The sequence below is a fragment of the Alternaria conjuncta genome, assembly GCF_024043145.1.
Source record: "Alternaria conjuncta strain BMP 0040 chromosome Unknown scaffold_12, whole genome shotgun sequence".
In the NCBI taxonomy this organism is placed as follows: domain Eukaryota; kingdom Fungi; phylum Ascomycota; class Dothideomycetes; order Pleosporales; family Pleosporaceae; genus Alternaria; species Alternaria conjuncta.
Window position 1 is genome coordinate 355713 of NW_026250101.1, and position 23255 is coordinate 378967.

A 23255-nucleotide genomic window follows, 5' to 3' on the forward strand; every position below is an offset into this window, starting at 1 on the left:
CAGTGTTGTATTCTAGGACGAGTTCATAGAGAATGTAGCGACTTCACATTGGAATATCTCGTGTGTAGTGGTATACCGTCTAAAGTGATACGCGACTATAGACAGTCCGAGGTCGGGTCCGCTCCAATCTTGGAATTCTCCATAGCGATATTCACAAAGTACCAAGACCACCTCCAAGACCAGGCAGTTCCCAGTTCGCATCGGCACACACGCGGAGATGGCCTAAGTGACAGCACGAACGCCTCCCTCGACACGCTTCCAGCCCGGTAATTGGACAACGTTGAAGTCAAGTTGTTAGCGCATTGGGAAAATATCCACCCCACCAGGAGCCCTCCGCTCTCTTATTCATAAGCACGCCCGCCCAATCTCCCGCGACCCTCTGTCTCTTCACGTACCTGCTCGACACACAATCGCTACACTTTGCTTGTCGGAACGCCGCGAGCCCACCACCAGGCCTGTTCCACCAGCCCTGCTAGCAAGTAAGTTGCCCGCCTCCCACATGTACACCCGCTGCACCCATCCACCACCCGCGCCCAAACATTGTGCTTTTCCACCACCCGTCCTGCGTGAACAACACAGACAATCGTTTTACTGGTCTACGCGTGCCACCCCGCGTTAGCCCATTCGCTATTCCCTTATCAGCGCACTCGTGCTTCCAACAGCTATCAGTCGCCGCTGGGTACGGGGGAACGTCATAGCCCTCAGTCGCTATATCCGGCGGGTGAAGCTGGTGACGAATCCAGCCCATCTTTCTGCAGCCTTTGGGGGTGATAGACACCAGCGACCCCGTCCTTGCAGCGACTGATCCCCACCCACATTCGTTGCTTTTGAGCTAGAGCTCTAGGCGCATCTGTACCAAATATCTTCGATCCTCGGCTCGCACTCACCAACAAACTCTTCTCCGAATTGGCAACTAATATCCGCCCCAGACTTCACCTAGACACTATTACCAGAGCAGCAGCTCCAACTTGACGCGTCGAGCGACCCCGCCACACTCCCATATCGATACCGCAGCCCCGCTACCCACACCAACGAACCCAGAACTTCGGCCTTTCGCCGATATAATGGGTCGGGTCTCGTTCGCCGAAGATACAAAATTGCGCCAGGAACCCCAGATCGAAGAGTATCAGAGCTCCGTGTTTGAGTATCAAGATGGCCCCGAGAACAAGTCGTGGGCAGGTGCGCTGCCCTTGAAGCAGGGTCTCTATGACCCGGAGCTCGAGAAGGATGCTTGCGGTGTCGGTTTCGCTGCGTGAGTGACGGAATTGCACTTTCTGTGGAGTGTGAGGGCTGACATTTGCGTAGCCACATCAAGGGCAAGGCCAGCCACAAGATTGTCTCCGATGGTAAGAGCGAACAACGCGAGAGTAGTGCAGGATAGGGTGCTAACAAATCCTCAGCACGATCGTTGCTATGCAACATGACACATCGAGGAGCCGTGGGCTCAGACGCACGCGACGGTGACGGTGCAGGTGTAATGACCTCCATTCCCCACCGCTTCTTCCTCAAGGAGTTCGAGCGCGAGCAAGGCTACAAGCTACCAAGCCTTGGCCAGTACGCCACTGGTAACCTGTTCTTCAAGCCCGACGCCACCATCTTGGAGGAGACCAAGGCCATGTTCGAGGACGTTGCAGACCAACTCGACTTGAGGGTGCTCGGATGGCGGACGGTGCCCCGCGATTCCACACTTCTGGGTCCCGCGGCGCTGTCACGAGAGCCCATCATTCTCCAGCCATTCGTAGTTTTGAAGACTGCCTATGGTGACGCCCGCGAGCCCAAGGCGGACTTCCAGGAGAAGTACGACAACGCGTACTTTGAGCGACAACTGTATGTCATGCGAAAGCGGGCTACACACGTCATTGGCCTGCACAACTGGTTCTACGTCTGCTCTCTGAGCAACAAGAACATTGTTTACAAGGGTCAACTATCTCCCGTTCAGGTCTACGAGTACTACCACGATCTGCTCAATGTCGACTACGAGGGTCACTTTGCACTAGTGCACTCCCGTTTCTCAACCAACACATTCCCCAGTTGGGACCGTGCTCAGCCTCTACGATGGGCGGCTCACAACGGTGAAATCAACACCCTGCGAGGAAACAAGAACTGGATGCGCGCCCGCGAGGGTGTCATGAAGTCCAGCCTTTTCGGCGAGGAGCTCGACCTCCTCTACCCCATTGTCGAGGATGGTGGTTCCGACTCTGCGGCTTTCGACAACGTTCTTGAGCTGCTCACCATCAACGGTGTTCTGTCACTCCCAGAAGCAGTTATGCTGATGGTTCCAGAGGCATGGCAGGGCAACAACACAATGGATCCCGCCAAGCAGGCTTTCTACGAGTGGGCTGCTTGCATGATGGAGCCTTGGGATGGCCCCGCTCTTTTCACCTTCTCGGATGGACGGTACTGTGGTGCTAACCTCGACCGAAACGGTCTCCGTCCTTGCCGTTACTACGTCACCGACGACGACCGCATCATCTGCGCATCTGAAGTCGGTACAATCTCCATCGAACCTGAGCGAGTCGTACAGAAGGGTCGTCTGCAGCCCGGTAGGATGTTGCTCGTCGACACTGTCGCTGGACGAATTGTCGACGACGCCGAGCTGAAGAAGAGCGTCTCAGAGCGTGTCGACTTCCGTTCTTGGATCCAGAAGAACCTTCTGACTCTTCCCAAGATCCTGGAGGCAGTCCCTGCAAAGGGTGTTGACCTATCATACCAGCTCACTGAGACTAAGCTGCACGAGGACCCTCGTCTAAGGGCATTCGGTTACTCGCTTGAGCAAGTCAGCTTGCTCCTTGGTCCCATGGCTGCTGACTCAAAGGAGGCTCTTGGATCTATGGGTAACGATGCTCCTCTTGCTTGCTTGGCTACTCAGCCTCGCCTGCTGTACGAGTACTTCCGTCAGCTCTTCGCTCAAGTCACCAACCCTCCTATCGACCCTATCCGTGAGGCGATTGTCATGTCGTTGGAGACCTACGTCGGTCCCCAGGGTAACCTTCTAGAGATGGACGAGTCACAGTGTGGTCGTCTTCTCCTCCCATCGCCCATCCTGACGCTCGAGGAGTTCACAGCGTTGACCAACACTCACAAGCTGTACTCTGACTGGACCGTCAAGAACATTGACATCACCTTCCCCAAGAGCGATGGTATCGAGGGCTACATGGCTGCTCTCGACCGCATCTGCGAGGCTGCTACCGAGGGTATTCAGGCTGGCGACAACATCCTTGTCCTGACTGACCGCGCTGCATCCGCTGATCGCGTTGCCGTGTCCGCCTGCTTGGCTACTGGCATGGTCCACCACCATCTTGTCCGCAACAAGTGGCGGTCCAATGCTGCTCTCGTTGTCGAGACCGGTGAGGCACGTGAGGTCCACCACATGTGTGTCCTCGTCGGATACGGTGCTGATGCCATCTGCCCGTACCTCGCCATTGAGTGTATCCTGAAGATGCACCGTGAGGGTGTCATCCGGAAGAAGCTCAGCCCCGAGCAACTCATCGACAACTACAAGCACTCTTGCGATGGTGGTATCTTGAAGGTCATGAGTAAGATGGGTATCTCTACCCTCTCATCCTACAAGGGTGCTCAGATTTTCGAGGCTCTTGGTCTTGACGACTCTGTCGTTGACCGATGCTTCACTGGAACTGCCTCTCGTATCAAGGGTATGACCTTTGAGCTGATCGCTTCCGATGCTTTTGCTCTCCACGAGAAGGGTTACCCATCGCGCGCTATCGTCGAGGTACCCGGTCTTGCCGAGACTGGTGAGTACCATTGGCGTGACGGAGGCGAGCCTCACGTCAACGACCCGACTGCCATGGCCAACATCCAGGACGCCGTCCGCACCAAGAACGACAAGTCATACGAGGCCTACTCTATCGCTGAGTACGAGCGCATCAAGGACTGCACCCTCCGTGGTCTCCTTGACTTCAACTTCGATGACCGTGCACCAATCCCCATCGACCAGGTCGAGCCTTGGACTGACATTGTGCGCCGCTTCGTTACCGGTGCCATGTCCTACGGATCCATCTCTATGGAGTCTCACTCTACCCTTGCTGTCGCCATGAACCGTCTTGGCGGTAAGTCAAACACTGGTGAGGGTGGTGAGGACCCCGAGCGCAGCTTGCGCATGGAGAACGGTGACACCATGCGCTCCGCTATCAAGCAGATCGCCTCTGGACGTTTTGGTGTTACCTCCAACTACCTCGCCGATGCGGATGAGCTTCAGATCAAGATGGCTCAGGGTGCGAAGCCTGGTGAGGGTGGTGAGCTTCCTGGCCACAAGGTCTCTGGCTCCATCGCCAAGACTCGTCACTCCACTCCTGGTGTCGGTCTTATTAGTCCTCCTCCCCACCACGACATTTACTCCATTGAGGATCTCAAGCAGTTGATCTACGATCTCAAGTGCTCCAACCCCCGCGCTCGTGTCTCCGTCAAGCTCGTTTCCGAGACTGGTGTTGGTATCGTCGCTTCCGGTGTCGCCAAGGCCAAGGCCGACCACATCCTCATCTCCGGTCACGATGGTGGTACTGGTGCTTCTCGATGGACTGGTATCAAGTATGCTGGTCTGCCCTGGGAGTTGGGTCTTGCCGAGACTCACCAGACTCTTGTCCTCAACGATCTCCGTGGTCGTGTCATTGTTCAGACTGATGGTCAGTTGAGAACTGGACGTGATGTTGCCATTGCTTGTTTGCTTGGTGCTGAGGAGTGGGGTTTCGCTACCACTCCTCTTATTGCTATGGGCTGCATCATGATGCGCAAGTGCCATCTCAACACCTGCCCTGTCGGTATCGCCACCCAGGACCCTGAGCTCCGCAAGAAGTTCCAAGGTACACCCGAGCATGTCATCAATTTCTTCTACTACATCGCCAACGAGCTCCGTGCGATCATGGTCAAGCTTGGTTTCCGTACCATCAACGACATGGTTGGTCGCTGCGAGGCTCTACGCATTCGCGACGATCTCCGCACTGCAAAGACTGAGAACATTGATTTGTCTCTCATTCTCACTCCTGCGCACACTCTGCGTCCAGGTGTTGCCACCTTCAACGTTCGCAAGCAGGACCACCGTCTCCACGTTCGTCTGGACAACAAGCTCATTGCTGAGTCTGAGCTTGCTCTTGAGAAGGGTCTTCCCGCCCGCATCGAGTGCGATGTCGTCAACACCGACCGTGCTCTTGGTGCTACCCTCTCATACCACATCAGCAAGCGCTACGGCGAGGCTGGACTGCCCCAGGACACCATTCACGTCAACATCCGTGGCTCTGCTGGCCAGTCTTTCGGTGCTTACCTGGCGCCTGGTGTCACTCTTGAACTTGAGGGTGACGCTAACGACTACGTCGGTAAGGGTCTTTCTGGCGGTCGCCTGATCATCTACCCTCCCCGCAACGCCGTTTACCGCGCTGAGGAGAACGTCCTTATCGGTAACGTATGCTTGTACGGTGCCACTCGCGGTACCTGCTTCTTCCGCGGTATCGCTGCCGAGCGCTTCTGTGTCCGTAACTCCGGTGCCACAGCAGTCGTTGAGGGTGTTGGTGACCACGGTTGCGAGTACATGACTGGTGGTCGTGTTCTTGTCCTTGGCTCTACTGGACGTAACTTCGCCGCCGGTATGTCTGGTGGTATTGCATACGTTCTTGACATCCACAAGGACTTCGAGCAGAAGGTCAACCAGGAGATGGTCGAGCTTTCCGGCATCGAGGAGCCAGAGGAGATCGCCTTCGTGCGTGGACTCATCGAGGACCACCACCACTACACTGGCTCCGAGCTGGCCGCACGCATCCTGCTCGACTTCACCCGCGCACTGCCCCGCTTCGTCAAGGTCATGCCCGTTGACTACAAGCGCGTCCTCCTCGAGGAGAAGGCCAAGGCTGCCGAGAAGAAGAAGAACGAATACCCTCTTCCCCTCCTTCCCGGCAACTCCGTCCGTGCAAGCCACGAGGAGTCCCGCAACAAGGAAGCCGAGGCCGAAGCCAAGGAGAAGAAGAAGAGCGACCTTCTCGACATCGAGGAGAGTGTCACCGACGCAAAGGCCGAGAAGAAGAAAGCGCTTGTCCTCGACAAGACTCGCGGTTTCATGAAGTACCAGCGCCGATCTGAGAAGTACCGTAACCCCAAGACACGTACTCGTGATTGGGCCGAGCTGAACCAGCGTCTCAATGAGGATGAGCTGAAGTACCAGACTGCTCGTTGCATGGACTGCGGTGTTCCTTTCTGTCAGTCGGACACTGGTTGCCCGATCAGTAACATTATTCCCAAGTGGAACGAGCTCGTTTTCCAGGGACAATGGCGTGACGCCCTCAACCGTCTTCTTATGGTAAGTCTTGGCACTCTAAAGTATATCCGAGACAAATACTGACATTTTCGACTGCACAGACCAACAATTTCCCTGAGTTCACTGGACGTGTTTGCCCGGCTCCTTGCGAGGGTGCTTGCGTTCTCGGCATTAACGAGGATCCCGTCGGTATCAAGTCGATTGAGTGCGCCATCATCGATCGCGGTTTCGAGAAGGGCTGGATGGTCCCCTCGCCACCTCAGGTCCGCTCTGGCAAGACTGTTGCCATCATCGGTTCCGGCCCTGCTGGTCTTGCTTGCGCTGATCAGCTCAACAAGGCTGGCCACACTGTCACCGTCTATGAGCGCGCTGACCGTGTTGGTGGTCTTCTCATGTACGGTATCCCCAACATGAAGCTCGACAAGAAGGTCGTTCAGCGCCGTGTTGACTTCATGGCTGCCGAGGGTGTCAAATTCAAGACTGGTGTCACTGTGGGCGAGGAGGGCCAGACCAACCTCGATGCTCTCCGCAAGGAGTACGACGCCGTTGTCTTCGCCACTGGAGCAACTGTCGCCCGTGACTTGCCCATCCCCAACCGCAACCTGGAGGGTATCCACTACGCCATGCAGTTCTTGCACAAGAACACCAAGTCTCTCCTCGACTCCGAATTGGCTGACGATGCCTACATCTCGGCCAAGGACAAGCACGTTGTTGTCATCGGAGGTGGTGACACTGGTAACGACTGCATTGGTACTTCCGTTCGTCACGGCGCCAAGTCAGTCGTCAACTTCGAGCTTCTGCCCCAGCCTCCCGCTGAGCGTGCTCGCGACAACCCATGGCCACAGTGGCCCCGTATCTTCCGTACCGACTACGGTCACAACGAAGTCAAGACTCACATGGGCAAGGACCCCCGTGAGTACTGTGTCATGTCTAAGGACTTCGTCGACGATGGCAGTGGCAAGGTCAAGGGTATCAACACCGTCCGTGTTGAGTGGACCAAGTCCGCCTCTGGCGGCTGGGACATGAAGCACGTCGAAGGCAGCGAGCAGTTCTTCCCCGCCGACCTCGTCCTGCTCTCCATGGGTTTCTTGGGCCCCGAGCAGCGCGTCATGAGCGATGTCATCGAACTCGATGGCCGCAAGAATATCAAGACTCCTCCTGGTCACTACAACACTAACCTTGCCGGTGTTTTCGCCGCCGGTGACTGCCGTCGCGGACAGTCCCTCATCGTCTGGGGTATCAACGAGGGTCGCCAGTGCGCTCGCGACGTCGACACCTTCCTCACCGGCTACGGCACTTCTCTGCCCGTCACCGGTGGTATCGTCAAGCGCCCACCTTACGAGGCGATGCACAAGCACACCGCTGCTCCTACAGAGAAGCTGGTCACTGTCGCCGCTTAGACGCGAACATGATTATAACGATTACTTTATGAAGTAGAAAAGATGCATGGGAAAAGATGGGCTCATGATAAAAGATGGGGGGTTTAGGGTTATATTCACGATTTGTTTGGCGTTTGATGTTTTGTGTACAAGCATTTTCCCTCGTTTACCTGCACGATACCTTTTCAGTATGCGGAGTCAGCTGGGTGGCACCTGCAGTGTACAATGTTTTCTTGTTTTGGTTGTTGGCTTCTGGTTTATTCATTTCGCACTCAATTTGTATATATATGCGAATGCTATGTTCAAATGATTACTTGATGACTTCCTGTGGCATGCATGTAGGGTTCTTGACTGTATCCACTATCGAAAATGCGTGGTGCGATTCTAATGGACAGAATCGTTGCAAGTGCGGCTGAAATTTTGACATGGTTCTTCCATAAGCGCTGAGAGTTTAGCATCAGTGACAGTCCGTCGCCGTTGCTTCGCTTCGCCAGGCCGCGAATGCACAAAGCCAAGATTCAGGTTTAGTGACGTCACGCACCTCCAACTCCAGATTCGCCATCAACAAACCACACCCTAGGCAGCAAACATCGCTCGAGCGATCAACTCATTCTACATGTCGCCATGCCACGGTGACAATTAGATACTGAGGATGATACCCCGTACCGGCTGGCATCAAGCCTGCCGTCGCCCTGTGCAAGGGCCATTAAGGCACGTTCACGAAGCCGATCCTGGTTGCCGATCATCGAAAGTGTACTAACAAATCATCAGGATTATCCATCCGACACTTGCTGCGACATTGAAACCAAGTAATCTGGGTTGTCGCAGTCCATGGACCGTCCCCGCTCGGTATGTGACTGGGCTACAGGCAGGCGAAGACAAAACCGGACACATCAGCGCCGGACCCAACGAAGGAATCCTTTTCTTCAACAACGTCTTCCCTATCCAGATCCGTAAAGTCCTAGGACTTCCTCTCCCTAGGCTCTTCGACCGGCTCATCAGTCCGACTATCTCTGGCACCGACCCGAAAGCCGTTATTGAGCGAGCAAGTGCGAAACGCAACCTCCAGATTACTGGCACTGAAGTCCTTCCAAGGACAAGAGAGGGAGGCGCGTTCGTCAAATTCACTCACGATGGCAATGCGTCTGCTTCCGAGATCGAGAAAGTGCTGCAGCAGTACCTGAGAGATGAGCCTGTCAAACCATGGTGGAGCCCATGGAAGAGAATGCGCGCCAAGATGGTCAAGGGAAAACCATGGGTGGAGGATCTCATGCGTTTACCTGCTTCACGCCTGCGGGTTGAGTTTGTGTCCGCTGAGCCAGGCGTTCCAGCTTCTGAGGCTGTGGAGATGAGCCAGGAACAACTCTTCCAGTTCTTCAGACCTTATGGTAAACTGGGAGATATTGTTATGCAACCTCCCGATTCGAAAGTTCTTCCCAAGTTCGCGTATTTGGACTATACAAGCATTGGCAAAGCTATCATGGCTAGAAACTGCATGCACGGCTATATCGTATCAGAGGCTGAGGGCGGTGGTAAACTGGGTACGATCTTACGGTTGAAGTACGAGCAGAAGATTAAGCCGAGGTATATCAGGGATTGGATCTTTGGCCATCCGAGGATTATCATTCCCATCGTGGCTGCGCTGATTGCTGCTCTTGTCGCGCTCATCTTCGACCCGTAAGTCAGCCATGCACATTTACGACCCACACTAACAGGTACACAGCATCCGCACATTCTTCGTCAAGGCTCATATTACGCGCAACTTCCATATCGAGGACAATAAGTGGTACCAATGGATTAAGGGCTATGCCACAGACATCATCCACGGCGGCAATAAGCGCGATGACGACGACGGCATGGATGCCATCTGGGATGACAGGAAAGACAATATCGAACAGATCCAAACCTGGTTGATGGAGACTGCCGAAACTTTCATCATCGTCCAGGGCCCTCGCGGTTCCGGCAAGCGCGAGCTTGTCGTAGACCAGGCCTTGGAGGATAAGAAACTCAAGCTTGTGATCGACTGCAAACCAATCCAGGAAGCCCGTGGCGAGAGCGCCACCATCAATGCCGCGGCGCTTTCTGTTGGCTACAGACCGGTGTTCAGCTGGATGAACAGCATATCTGGAATGATCGATATGGCCGCTCAAGGTGCTACAGGTGTCAAGACAGGTTTCTCGGAGACTCTTGATTCTCAACTCAGCAAGATCTGGAATACGACTACCTCGGCTTTACGACAAATCGCTTTGGACACACGACACAAGAACGACAAAGATGCGCACCTTGGAGATGACGAGTGGCTTGAAGCACACCCGGAACGCAGGCCTATTGTTGTGATCGATAACTTCCTTCATAAGAGCCAGGAGGGCGGTATCGTCTATGACAAGATTGCTGAATGGGCTGCGCGTCTCACAACGACGAACGTGGCTCATGTGATCTTCTTGACCAATGACGTCGCATTCAGCAAGTCGCTCTCGAAGGCCATGCCAGACCGCATGTTCCGTCAGATCTCGCTATCAGACTGCAGCCCCGAGGTCGCGAAGCGATTCGTGATCACCCATCTCGATGCCGATGTCGAAGACGACCCAGCGCCAAAGGACGGCTCACCCAAGAAACTACCCTCTCAACACCGCGACGATCTCGACGAGCTCGATACCTGCATCGACCTCCTAGGCGGCCGCCTCACAGACCTCGAATTCCTATCCCGCCGAATCAAGACAGGCGAGACACCCACCAAAGCCGTCCACGAAATCATCGACCAGTCCGCCTCCGAGATCCTCAAAATGTTCATCTTTGGCGCAGAAGACGAAGGCGGCAACCGCCACTGGAACGCTGAACAAGCCTGGTTCCTCATCAAAGAGCTCGCCCAGAAAGAAAGCCTCCGCTACAACGAAGTCCTCATCGACGACATCCTTAAAACAGGCGGCGAATCCGTCCTCCGTGCCCTCGAACAGGCAGAGCTCATCTCCATTGTCTCCGGCGCCAACGGCCGTCCATCCATCATCAAGCCCGGGAAACCCGTCTACCATCCCGCTTTCAAGCGCCTGACCGAGGACAAGGTGTTGAAGAGTCGATTAGATCTGGCGATCCTAACTCATCTGACAAAGATTGAGAGTACGACGATTGACAAGTGCGAGAATGAGTTGTTGCTGTTGAGCAAGTTGAGGAATCAGCCGGCGCAGACGGCGGGACGGGTGAATTATCTACTGAGCAAGTTGATGACGAGTCAGGGCAAGGTGGAGAGGTATGAGGTCGAGATGAAGGTGTTGAAGAAGGTGCTTGGGAATGAGTATTAGGTCTGAGGACTATGTGTGTAATGATACCATCTCCCTTCAATGCTAATGGATTGGGTTGAGTGTCGTGTTGTGAGGGTATGAGATACACTGTTGATCGTCGGTAGGACCTTTCACCTAACCTTGGTTGCGCATATTCTTCTTAGGTCCGTGCACTGATACTTTAGCAGATGAAGGTTCAACCAAACGCATCATTTCAGTGTCACCAACTGATTCCAACCACGCTTCTTGTCCTGGATACTCAACGTTCGCTCTCCAGCTATCTGCCGTGACCTTCGTCAAACTTAGCTCCCTAAAAGTCCTAATCTCGACCCCATGCTTGTCGAACACAACATGTAACCTCGCTCCGCAACCACGGACTTTGCATCTCCACCGCCTGCGTTCTGGATCCATCAATACGATTTGGGAGCCATGGTCTTTGCGTTTACAACCAGAATACCCCGGCTCTGGGGCTTCTCTCATTGGCTTTAGGATATCGGCGACCTTCTCCTTTCCTTGCACATGAGGACAGACATATACATCAGTGTCTCGAATTGTTTCAGCGATCTTGGTGAAGGGTATCGATCCGAAGAGACAGGTAGCACAACAGCTATCGCGGTGTTCTGGCAGGAGGTGCTGTGGCGTTCCCCAGGGGCTGCGTTCGTCGGCTCTGTATAGAGGTATTGTTTGAGTCAGACAGAAGCAACACGACTCCTCGCATGATGTGATAAGAGTGTTACATCCTTGCGAGCATGCGGGCCATGAACGTCCTGTCCCAGGTCCTTTAGATAGCCGAAGGAAGTCCTCAAACGCCATTTGTGTATGTGCGCACAAGTATATCGTGCCAGCGGACGCTGTGCATTGTCTTTCGCTGGCGATTATAGCAGGGCATTCCTGCTCTAGCGCTCCAAAAGCCGAGGATGGATGAAAGTCTGTACAGTAACTGCACAAAAGTTTGTCATATGGTGTGTATCGTCTGGAGGTGGTGTTAGCCTCTTCGTACTCAGCTAGTCGGTTGAAGCAATCTTTGCGCAGGCGCCAGGCGTATTCGTCGAAGTCTCCACTATCAGCCTGAAGCCCCCCCAGCTGCCTTTGGACGCCGTTTGTAGAAGAAAGACCCCAGAGGTATTTGCATGTCATACCAAGGCTGAGTGCGTCGACTGGTGGTAGCAGGTCGAATATGTCCAAGATCAACTCTACAGGTAGACAGGGTAGGTAGCATCCTTTTTTGGCATGATCGGCCTCGCTATCTGCCTTTTGAGGCATCAATATGAAGGCGGGATCTGGCCTGTGGTAAGTGCTGCGACCTGTTCGAGGGAAACGGTCGAGCTCGTGTCGGTGTATGAAATAGTCCTTCGCGGCAGAATGGTCAGCGACATTGTGCCGAAATTGACGTACCGGTGCACCGTACATGATCCTGGGACTGTCGGTCGTAGCCATTCTGAAGGAGATTTCGTAAAAGTTGGGGCGAGAGAAAACTCAGGGTGATGAACGAAAGGTTAGTGGAAGTTTGTTGCGCTGATTACAAGCGTATAAGTTAAGGCAACAGTGTGCGCTAGTGTTCACGTGCACAGACACACCCATGGTTTGATTGGACCCTTTTCTTTGGGCGGTTCAGTCGGAAGCATTCGATAACGTTGAGCTCGTTACGAAAGAAAGACGTACTGCGGTAGCTGTATCCCGAACTTGGTCACTGATGTCCGTGTTAGCGAAGATATATGTTAAGAATTTGATAGCGATAATAGCTGCCTAAATATCCATGACCCCATTCCCATCTAAATCAAAACGCCGGGACATGTCTGATCGCAAGTATACCCTTCAACGCCGTGCAACCCTATAATATCATTTTGAAGCCAACAAGTGAAACCCCTTCTTCCGCTTTCCAACGAATCTACATCTACTGATGTATCTGACTCACATGCCCCGCCTGTCCAGCACCACCCCACTCACTATCATCATCACTACCCACATCCGTCCAGCTCGTAGGCGTCATAATGCCCTGCCTATCGCCGTCGAACTCGCTGAAGCCGCCCTCGGAAAAGGCATCTGTAAACCCGCTTTCTGAACGCGCGTCGTGGTCTGTGTCGTTTTGTTCGCTGTTGGGCATGCTGAGGATGGCGATGTCGTTGGCTGGGGCGGAGGCGACGGAGCCGCTCATGGTCATAGATCGCTCGGAGCGCGGGGTTAGGGTACCGGTGGAGAGGTGCTCGGCGTCGTTGTCGTCGAAGAAGGGGTGGGAGGGAGAGGGTTCGCCTGCTTGCGAGGAGGTGAAGGAGTAGAAGGATTGGGCGGCTTGGTCGGCGTCTTCTTGTGCGGGCTGCGCGGGCGATGGGGTCTCGGGGAGGGAGTGCTCGGGGTCGGGGGTTAGGTCGACGAGTGTGCCGGTGGTGGGTGTGGAGGGGACGTCGGCTACGATTGTAGCGGAGCTTTCGCGGGCAGTAGGTTCTTCGTAGGTGAATGGCTTGGGTGAGGGCGCTTCGTCTTCGTCGTGGACGAAGAGTACTTGGTCGTCGGAGAAGGGGTTGGCCATGGTAGCAGCGGCTGCAGAGCCGGCGGCAAAGCCAGCAGCACCACGCTTCTTGAGATTGCCATTCGAGTTGTCTGTGCCAGTTGCCGTCGCATTATCCCTGAGCATGCCATCGCTGCCAACCATGTCGTCGAAGCTTCTCGTCCGATCAGCCCTCGACCGCCTGGCAGCCACCTCAGCCGTCTCAGCGCCGATCCTAGCCAGCTCATCCAGGTCGACGGCTATACCCTCTTCCCTTGCCCGCCTGATCAGTTCGTTCCTATTCCTCCTGATCAACTCTTCCCTTCTCTGTTTCCTAGCTTCGAAATCATCGGACGATTCGCTCGGGCGGCGAGGCTGAATGTCATCGCCAAGGTTATGCAGCGCGATGGCGATCTTGCGGCGGGTTTGGTCGGCCCATTGTCGCACTTGGGGAGACTCGTAGATGGCGATGCCGGCGGCGACGATAACGGACGCGGCGATTATGAGGCCTGATGTGAAGGGGTGGTTAGGACGGTGCGGCGGGGTTTGAGTGTTGCCTTGCGGAGATGCGAAGCGCGGGCCGGTGCCTGCAAGCAGGTTGGCATAGGAAAGTACAGCAGACAATAGAGGAATACGCGACAAGAGAAATAACGTTGGATATGCTGGGGACACCGCAGCAACATGCATAAGTGGAGTTATCCGTACTCACCTTTGGCCAGTGGCGCAGGCATCTCTGCGGACTTTGTGGTAGCTGATGCAGTCCTGCTACTCACGAAGATTCCCTGGTAATGTGGTGGGAAGTGATAATAATGAGGAGAATCCAGAGGCTTTTGACCTTGGAAGAGGCGTGTAAGGAGAGAAGGTTCGAGGGCTGAGAGCAATCATGGTTCGTCCGGTCCTTCGCCACTTGCACAGCCGCACATGCAGGGCCCGTGGAGCTGGGGGCTCCGGGCGGCTTTTGGTGGGGTCGCCTGCCGCCAATCTTGCTGCACATCGCCCCGCACCCGTTGGACTAACTGAATAACTAGGCCCCTGGAACGGCATAATTCACTCATAGCTGCGCATATCTGGAGATTCGATGAAGTCATTATAAATTGGGCTGAGTATCACCAAGGTCCATACGCCTACATCGTGTTGTCACGTCACTGCAGGAAAAGCTTGGGTCAACTTGAAGATTACACGCAGAAAGTATCGATTCGAATAGTAGAGTAGTTTTGGATGTAGAAAGCAACGCGAGATCGCAATGCACGATGAACATAAAAGAGCCACCTGTAGTCCTCAGTCCAGGTCTACCATTCGAGACCGATCCTGTGTAGAGGAAGTAGCTTCTAAAATCCATGAAAGAAGCCTTGATCAGAAGCGCAAAGCTCAGACACACAGCCTGAATCATCGGTAATATGCGAGAAGGCTTGCGCTATCGAGCTTGACCATTGGACTGGAATGCATGAAGAATGAAGACAGACTTTTCGAAGGAGAAAGATAAGCAGAGGGAGATAAGGGTGTAAGGAAACGAATGATGAAGAACATGGGGAGAAAAGACCATCAGCTAATCGCGAGCAGTCTTGGACGGCATAGCCAGGTCAAGATACGAAAGCGGTCCGTCAATCTCCTCGTTGAAGGAAACTGGGGCTTTCTGTTGACCACAAGCAGAACAGCAGCCTGTAGCACTGTTTGCCAGCTCCGACGTATCTGGAGTGTAATCCGGAGCATACGGGTTGTGGTTTCGCTTGGCTTTTGGGGTGCTCTTGGCCTTGTCTCCCTTGTATGTGGAGATAATGACGGTCTTGCGGCGCTTTTGCGAGGGTCCTTGGTGATATGGGTCGCGTTCTTCATCTGAGATCATGCGCTTGTTTTTTCCATAAGTTTCCAAGAAGCAGGCAGTCCGGTAGAGTCTAGGGTCGAGGCGCCACATGAGGGTGTTTTGGTCGAAGATCCACGGGTTAGGACTGTCTATGCTCCGGATGATTCGCACATCTGGATCTCGGTGCAGTCGAACGCCATCCCAAGGCATGACACGGGTGATGAGTGACTTTGCGATGGACCCGCAAGCGAGCCATTCGTAGGCGTGCCCCTTTGCGCATATCCTGTCATACGTATGGACCTTGGGTAGAATGATCTTCATGTCGGAAGCGCGAATCTCGGTTATTGAAAGCCACATATCAGCGCCCGATGCTGCCAGTTGTTGCGAGGTTATAGCAGAAAGATCATCCGGTACAGCCGTGTTCCGTATCCATACCGGAGTTATGATGTTGTGAATTTTCGTAGCTTGTTCGATTTCCTCTTCGTGGTGAGGAAACTTGGTCTTGACTGTCACTGTAGTACTCATTTGAGACCTCACAGTCCCAGCAATCAGGCCATCGGTACTGATTCGAGCGATTGAAACACACATGCCAATCCTCTTGCTGTCTTCATAGTGGAAACCTGCTCTTCGTATAGCGTGACCTGATGAAGTTAGTACTCGAGCAGGATGAACATATAGTACGGAACTTACTCAGATCGTCGAACCCGGAGATGTATGAGGTGGGTTCAATCTTCTTGTTCCAACTGAGCTGGCGCTCAATACGTTCTCTTGTCAGATCATCCTCAAGAACAAACGACCCGATCGACTGGAAACCATTTTCCTCGCTGATCTTCAGGTCTGGAAATTCACGATGTTTCGGGTGCGTGTCTATGCCGACGTAGCAACAGAGTGTCTGTGAGGTTTCGTAATAGGTCCGGTGGATGCTGGAAGGCAGTCTACCACTGTTCGCACGCACACGTTCATCGGTCTGGTCGAACGTACTGAAAGCTGTTAGCTGGGGAACCTGAGGATCTTCGAAAGTACATACATTACAGGGTTCAGCAGTTTGGACACGATTTCCCTTGTCTGATGCTTGTGTAACTCAGGCAATACGTTTTCAGCATTGTCAGGCCAAACCTCGGCGATGTTGCCGTACGCTGAAACTCGTAGCTTGCCCAGTCGAGTCTGATCCACGAGCTGCTGTGCCGACAGGACGGTGGCTTGATGTTCAGCCTGCGTACCAATGACGGCTGAGACCATGACGAGATATGACGATGTATGTAAGGATCAGAGTGATGAAGTTGGAAACGTAAGGAAGGGAGTGTGGGATCTTGAACAGGTGTAGTATCCAATCGAGTCTGCCGAAGAAGGGAGTGGTTGGTGGCGTAGAGATGGTTACAAGAAGTACAAGAGCTTCATTATGTACCTGTATCCTAGGATGCTAGATGATACCAGGTGAGAGAGGAGCGACGCAGCAATTGTCCTGAAATAGTAAAGGCGGTCCATACGGGAGGCAAATAGCTCGTCAGATCACAGGTGAGTCCCCCTTCCGGTGCGAAACTGGTAAGACCGTAGAGGATTAGATTGAGGGTAAATCTGCAAAAGGATGGCATAACTCAAATATTTGTGATCCCATAGCCATGCAAGATAAAAATATCTTGATTCTGGTAGACTATCAAGTCGGAGTTGATGAATACATTACTTTGATGGATCACTATACGATGATGAGCGGTGGACTGTGATGGCTGCATGGCCACACCAGATCTTATGCCTAGGGCTACTAATGAATATTGACGACGACAAAAAATGATGTGTGGCGGGTTGATGTGATGGTCAGGCTCTAATCGTAGTCAAAAACGTCGTTCGTGATGTTGGGAGATGCAGGTCAAGCTCGCTGTGGCTGGCACACGTTCCGCCAAGACCTCCGCGCGCCTGATTGGCGGTCGCAACCGCGTCTCAGCGAGCTGCCACTTGCGACACGCAGCATTCCGAGGTCGCACCACCACATTGCTAGAGATCGTGATCGGATAGCGCTTCCGACAGCTGCAATGAGTTCCTCTATAGAAACCGAGATTCTGAACAAGTACAATCTCACGACACTATACCCCGCAACCTGGCCGCAGGAGAAGGACGAAGCCGACGAAGAGGATACGTTCGACGAGCCCATACCCAAAGCCACCAAGCAATCGATACGGCGGTCCAAATCACGATACTCTGTGTTAGAGCCAAGTGCAAGATTCTCGCGGCAGGTTCCGGGAGCAGAGCGCTCGAAAGATGGCGTGGAGACGTTGGTTCAGAAGGACGAACAGGACCCGTTGGGCATGTACCCCAGTGTAGTGCAAGTGCTGCGGGCAAAGAACATTCAGGTCGAGGATGACATCAAGCTGCGTACGTCCCAGTCAAATAGCAATACATACAAGGCCTGTCTAATGGACACACAGGCAATCGCTTCCTCTTGAGCTCCACCACCTTCTCGCCCTCCCTCTTCCTCTCCCAAGTCCACAATGAAGCCTCCACCGACTCCCTCCTCGCTGGTCTTGACTTCCTTTCCCGGTCGATCGAAAAGAAGTCTGCTTCGCTCAAAGTCCTCGTCGAATCCAACTTCGATCGTTTCGTCGGCGCGAAAGCTACAATCGACCGTGTATACAATGAGATGCGGGACCAAGGGAAGGAGCAGGTGGAAGCGCCCAACAAGGATCTTCAGCCCGGCACCGGCAGACCCAGGGCTCGATCAAGCTTCTCCGGCCGAAAGACAAGCGCATCTCTGACACCAGGCATGGTTGACGCGGTGCCTGCCGAGAAGAGGAAGAATGCGCTCGTCAAGGAGAGCGAATACGGTGTACACGGAATCAAGGTCCCGCTGACCGAGGTCGCAGTAAAAGCGGAAGAAGTCTGGGGCCCAGCGTTGAACGGACGCGAGCGGGAAGAGACATTGAAGTCTATCATGGAGTCTGTGGAGCACCATCGAGGGCTGTTTGAAGTTGGATCAGCCATTCAAGATGCCATACGCAGGAAGGACCACGAAACAATCACCGAAGAATACAAGCGCGCGAGGAAGTACGCAGACGAAGCCCGATACATTGTAGAACAAGCAACGTCTAACCAAAGGCCGCTGACCGATGCCGAGATACATCAGGTCATTGTGACGGCCAGGATGTGGTCAGACGTCGAGCGGCAGATTGAGCGGTTCAAGCGCGAATCCTGGAAACGCCTGACCGCAGCGCACTTCACGCACCTACAGACTGGAACCGAAGACACCAAGTCGGATGAGTATCTGAGCATCATCTCAATAATGCTGGAGCTGGGCGTGGAGGAGAACCCGATCTGGGTATGGTTGCTCTCGCGCTACGAACACCTCAAGTTCCAGCTCAACTCCAAGTGCCAACATTCGCTGGTTGAGATTGAGATCCTGCGTCGTCATCTAGCGAACGGCGAGAAACCGAGCATGCGCATGCTGCAAAAGCATCTCCGCTCAGTCCCTACCAGCAGCAATGTCAGCGCTGAGCCGTCAAAGCTTGACACTCCGAAGGTGACCGAATTCTGGGAACACGTGTATGCCTCTATGACAACCCTACTCTCAAACAAATCCGGGTTGCTTGCTGAACTAGTTGAATACTGGGAAATTGTCCAGTCGTTCCTCTCCGGTCGCGCGCAACGGAACTTACCAACAGGCCATCACAACCAGTCGTCTGTTCACCACCGGCTCAGTAGTGAGAATAAAGCTGAGCTTGAGAGAGGCACGACCGAACTTATCAGCATCCTGCGGGACCATCTGTTCTCGTTCTTCTCGGATCCTCCCATTGAGGATGTATCCATGCTCATGTCACCACTGCCTATGAGCCCGACACCAACCACACCAGGAACACCACTGAGCGCAGCTTTGAGTCCCATGTCAGCGTCGAGGTCTAGGTTCGATCCTGCGAAAGCACCTCCACCGTCTCCCAGTCGTGGTGAGTCCTGGGAGAAGTACGCTTTCTGGCCTCCTAACGCGAATGCGCTTTCGGGATCTCACTATCTCTCCAAGATGCTCGTTTTGATAGGCACCGCAGCTAACGAACTTGCATCGCTTCAAGTTCCCGAGTCTGGAGGTAGCGGTCGCATCGACGAAGCACTGCGCTTGCTCCTTGGCGGTGTGCGTGAGCGCTGCATTCAAGCTGTGTGTGCAGCTTGGAACACGGATGCTGAAAAGTTGAAGGTGTTGGAAGACTGGACTCGTCATGTCGACCGCAAAGATACCACGAACCTACCCCAGCGTTTCCTTGCAGTACAAAGCTTTCTGCTTAACAACCTGCAAAAGATACTCTACGTCGAGGCGTCGAGCAAGACAAGAGTGGACGTCGTTGTACCGCCGAGCAACAAGCTGCTGCAAATGGTTAGAAGTCAATTCGTCACCAGTTTGTATAGGACATTAAGCGGAATGGTCGAATGTGCGGAGCGAGGCAGACAAGCTCTGGGTGCTGAGTTTGAGATCAAGAGTGACGATCTAACGATCGACGAGCAAGATGATCAGAATGGCAACGACTGGGGCAGAGTCGATGCCAACAAGAAGGTAAGCTATACCGACCCTGACCTCACACCCTCTGCTAATAAACGTCAGTCCATCCGCCTCCTCCTAACCCTCGCCAACATGTCCGCCTTCCAGTCCGAAATAACCCCCCAACTCCTCACCCTCTTCGAAACCCTCTTCAGCGTCCAACTAACCGACGAAACAAACCGCATCCGCGACGTCCTCTCCCAACTCGACGCCCAACTCTTCCGCTCCTACACAAAACCCCACGCCACAAAGATCCACTCTACAATCGAATCCGGCATCTTCAGCCCCACCTGGGCACCTCCCCCCGACACCCGCAAAAGCGTCGCAGACCGCGACCCAAGCCCCTACGTCTTCACCGTACTCCTGGACCTCGTAATCGTGCACACAGAATCCAGCACCACCTCCGCACCCCTAACCCCGCGTATCCTGCGCTCCCTATTCGAAGCCACAACAACCTCGCTCATCACGACCTTCCAATCCGCCAACCTCCCCACCATCTCCCTCCCGCAACTCATGCAAGCGACCCTCGACGTGGAGTTCATGGCACAGACGCTTGCTTCGTACACCACAGAGAAGGCATCGCAGATCCAGACGGATATCTACCAGGTGCTGGACCAGAAGACGGATAATGCGGCCAGAGTGAGGCTGCAGGAGGAGTTGGGGAGCTTGAGGGTGAGCTTGAAGAGGTTGAGGGAGGGGACTAAGGTGCAGTTTGCTTGCTTTAGGAGGGTTAAGAGGGGGACGCTTGCGGGTGGTGGGGCTGGTGGGGAGGGGCAGGATGAGAGGAGGGGGAGGTAGGATAGGTGTTGGGGGTGGATTGTTAGATTAAAGGGAGATGAAGATGGGTATGTGATAGCGGATATATTCAAGATTGTTGATAACGTCATGGAAGCCGTGCGTGCGTGATATGCTTTGACGTACCTGATCTTGAAGCCCGGCATTAAACCAACGAAATTGAATGCATGCAAGTACGAAATCTACCTTTCCGCGCCGCCTCCTTAACCATGCTTCTTACACTCCTTTCAACATCCTTCTGAGCCAGTAATATCCAAGTACTCACACACCGCACACACACCAACATGCCGCTCAACAACCAGCCTCGCGACGCCGTCGAAGCCGCCCTCGACCTCTTCTTCCGCGCGCGCCACGACCCTTCAATACAGCCATCCGCCTGGGACGACCTCGTCGCCACGTTCTCTGAACAGCAACATGCGCAACTTGAGGATGCAACAAGCGTGCTGCGACGCAATTGGCCGAGGCATGTACCTTATCCTAACCTAGTTGGCTTTGTGAGGTGGCAGGTGGAGAAGGCGGAGAGGAGGGACAAGGAGCTGGATAGGAGGGAGAAGGAGGATAAGAGGAGGGAGAAGGAGGATAAGAGGAGGGAGAAGGAGGATGAGAGGAGGAGGGAGGAGGATGAGAGGAGGGAGGAGGAGGATATGAGGAGGGAGAAGGAGGTGAGGGAGGAGGAGGAGGGTAGAGCGATGTCGGAGAACGAAGAGGAGTAATGGATATATGAGAAGATGTAGCGGGGGGATGTTAAATGAAGTTATGGATCGGACAATGCCTTTTGCGGAGGGGGAGGGCGAGGGGCAGGGTCAGTGCATGAAGAGTCTGGGTATCTGTGAGTTTAAATGTTCTTGATAAAGCACAATTCTATCGCTTCAAAGTGGCGCTATGCTTGCTCACAGCGACACGTATATCTACAGGTAAACGCCGCTGAATGCATCTTATCTATAAACCTCCATATCCGTATTCCTGTTCATGCTCTTCTCTCCCCCTTCCCTCCTTTATTCTTACAAATCGTACAAATACGTCTATTCACACATCTTCGCCGCCAGACAGCGGATGTTGCTCGAAATACCGTAGTAACGTTTGGTACAGTACCAACATAGTCCCTGATTGCACACTCGTCCAGACGGCGCGCGGACCCACGCCTCTGAACCACCCGGCTATTCCTTCTGTTTTGTATATTATCCTTAGGCCGGTCATGACGGAGGATGTGTCGAGGGTAGCGGCGCCGTGGGCTTTTAGTGTCGTGGAGGGAGAGGAAGTGGATATCGGTCTACTTTGCGTCGATTTCGTCTTGGTTGTTTGCGAGGGGGTCGAGTGTTTCGAGGTCGCGGCGGGCGACAGTGGTGCTTTGGATGCGGGTGGAGAGGCGGGAGATGGGCCGTTGTGTTGGGTTTGGATGCGCGTCTTTACTACGTCGAGAGGGGTTGTTATGACGCCTGCCATGCCGCCTGCGGTCGCTGCAGTTGCGATTTCTAGCGGCAGTCCGATGTTGTTTGAGCCCATGTACTTCTTCGCCCAGTCCCGCTCTTCTTCGTAAAAGGCAAATTGTAGTGCTGAGAAGGGGAGGTCGCGCCAGAGCGTGGCCTTGTAGCCGTGAAAGAGGGCGCTGTAACCTTCAACTCTGGCTATTGTTCGCGCGGCATCGATGGTGCCGCGGTAGTTGTAGCCTGAATTGAAGTAGGGGTTGTTGTAGCGGCCTTGTAATTGGAGGCGAGTCTTGAGGACTTCAGAGGGGACGTATGCGGGGGCAGCAGCGAGATCAGCGAGCAGACCTAGAAGTTCGTCAGTACGTGGTGGAACGGTATTGATCTGTAGGGAGGTGTACCGGCTGAGAAGTATGCGACTGAGGGTGCAACCCCATAGTCAATCATGGTCCGTTTGGTCCACTCGTATGCTCCGAAGAAGCACACAGTGCCCGAGAACGATCCAAGAAATGCTGGCTTCACTCCTCCGTACAATCCTTTCCGGAAGCCTTCTTGCCGCCATATGGTGTAGTATGTGTTGCCCATGGATGTGTACTTGGGTGGCATGTGCGGGTCGCCCTGCTGTCGCGTCTTGACCGTATCCAGCGAATGCATCAACATGTCGCCTGTGGTGCCTCCTATTCCTCCTGCCAGCATTGCCTGTTTGTGATCAATTGGCATCCCTCATCTCTGCAGACTAGGCATCCTCACATGTAGGTATGGCGGCCGCGCTGCTTCCTCGTCTACCTCGTCCTCCATTGCTGCCCGCTTGGTATCCTCCATGGGCAGTTCCACTGCGTGTGTTGTGCTTGGGCCATGTCTCCGGCTACCGTCGGTCAGGTTGGTGGTAGAGTCTCCGTTTGTGAAGAAGTTGGCCACGCGGGCAAGTACCATGAGCGCTTCGATGGCAGCGGTGCACTGGAAGTGGACTTGTGGGTGTTGTAGTGAAGAAAGACGAGTATAGCGAAGTTTGATATGTGCAAGGGTATCTTCAAAGAGTGACGTTGCTGCCGCTGCGGCCGTGCGATGATGTTGCGTCTGGAAAATTTCGGCCAAGACCGGAGCTGCGCAGCCACATCCCTGCAAGCCCTGGCTATCAGCTATCAGAAGCACGGGGACCAGACGACGGCTTGATGCAGTTAAGACTACCTGAGCTATACCTACGCGAATGCCACCAAAACGACTGCAGACAACACATCTTGCTCAGAGACAGCGTGGTGTTGCTGTAGATCAATGTATTCTGTAGGCTAAGCCCTGCAACAGTTAGCGCCCAGATGACCCACGT

The 23255-nt window shown here is 54.0% G+C and overlaps 7 protein-coding genes across 7 annotated transcripts; 4 read left to right on the plus strand and 3 right to left on the minus strand.

The window, feature by feature from the left end:
• Positions 1-1064: 1064 nt before the first annotated feature.
• GLT1 (glutamate synthase [NADH]) lies at positions 1065-7659 on the plus strand (the record flags this gene model as incomplete). Its single annotated transcript, XM_051472295.1, has 4 exons — positions 1065-1252; positions 1306-1346; positions 1401-6301; positions 6361-7659. The coding sequence occupies 4 exons, from the start codon at positions 1065-1067 to the stop codon at positions 7657-7659; spliced, it is 6429 nt and encodes a 2142-aa protein (XP_051323760.1).
• Positions 7660-8469: 810 nt separating this feature from the next.
• On the plus strand, positions 8470-10934 carry YME2 (mitochondrial escape protein 2; the record flags this gene model as incomplete). The annotated part of the gene is given in 3 exon segments (XM_051472296.1): positions 8470-8487; positions 8507-9315; positions 9362-10934. The coding sequence occupies 3 exon segments, from the start codon at positions 8470-8472 to the stop codon at positions 10932-10934; spliced, it is 2400 nt and encodes a 799-aa protein (XP_051323761.1).
• Positions 10935-12807: 1873 nt separating this feature from the next.
• Positions 12808-14129, minus strand: J4E85_008068 (uncharacterized protein; the record flags this gene model as incomplete). The annotated part of the gene is made up of 2 exons (XM_051472297.1): positions 12808-13985; positions 14108-14129. 2 exons carry the CDS (start codon positions 14127-14129, stop codon positions 12808-12810), a joined length of 1200 nt encoding a protein of 399 aa, XP_051323762.1.
• An 815-nt stretch (positions 14130-14944) lies between these two features.
• J4E85_008069 (uncharacterized protein) lies at positions 14945-16438 on the minus strand (the record flags this gene model as incomplete). The annotated part of the gene is made up of 3 exons (XM_051472298.1): positions 14945-15840; positions 15890-16179; positions 16227-16438. The coding sequence occupies 3 exons, from the start codon at positions 16436-16438 to the stop codon at positions 14945-14947; spliced, it is 1398 nt and encodes a 465-aa protein (XP_051323763.1).
• Positions 16439-17226: 788 nt separating this feature from the next.
• On the plus strand, positions 17227-20510 carry J4E85_008070 (uncharacterized protein; the record flags this gene model as incomplete). The annotated part of the gene is made up of 3 exons (XM_051472299.1): positions 17227-17566; positions 17620-19727; positions 19776-20510. 3 exons carry the CDS (start codon positions 17227-17229, stop codon positions 20508-20510), a joined length of 3183 nt encoding a protein of 1060 aa, XP_051323764.1.
• Positions 20511-20791: 281 nt separating this feature from the next.
• On the plus strand, positions 20792-21220 carry J4E85_008071 (uncharacterized protein; the record flags this gene model as incomplete). The annotated part of the gene is made up of 1 exon (XM_051472300.1): positions 20792-21220. One exon carries the CDS (start codon positions 20792-20794, stop codon positions 21218-21220), a length of 429 nt encoding a protein of 142 aa, XP_051323765.1.
• Positions 21221-21533: 313 nt separating this feature from the next.
• J4E85_008072 (uncharacterized protein) lies at positions 21534-22864 on the minus strand (the record flags this gene model as incomplete). Its single annotated transcript, XM_051472301.1, has 3 exons — positions 21534-22279; positions 22333-22630; positions 22682-22864. The coding sequence occupies 3 exons, from the start codon at positions 22862-22864 to the stop codon at positions 21534-21536; spliced, it is 1227 nt and encodes a 408-aa protein (XP_051323766.1).
• Between the last annotated feature and the right edge of the window lie 391 nt (positions 22865-23255).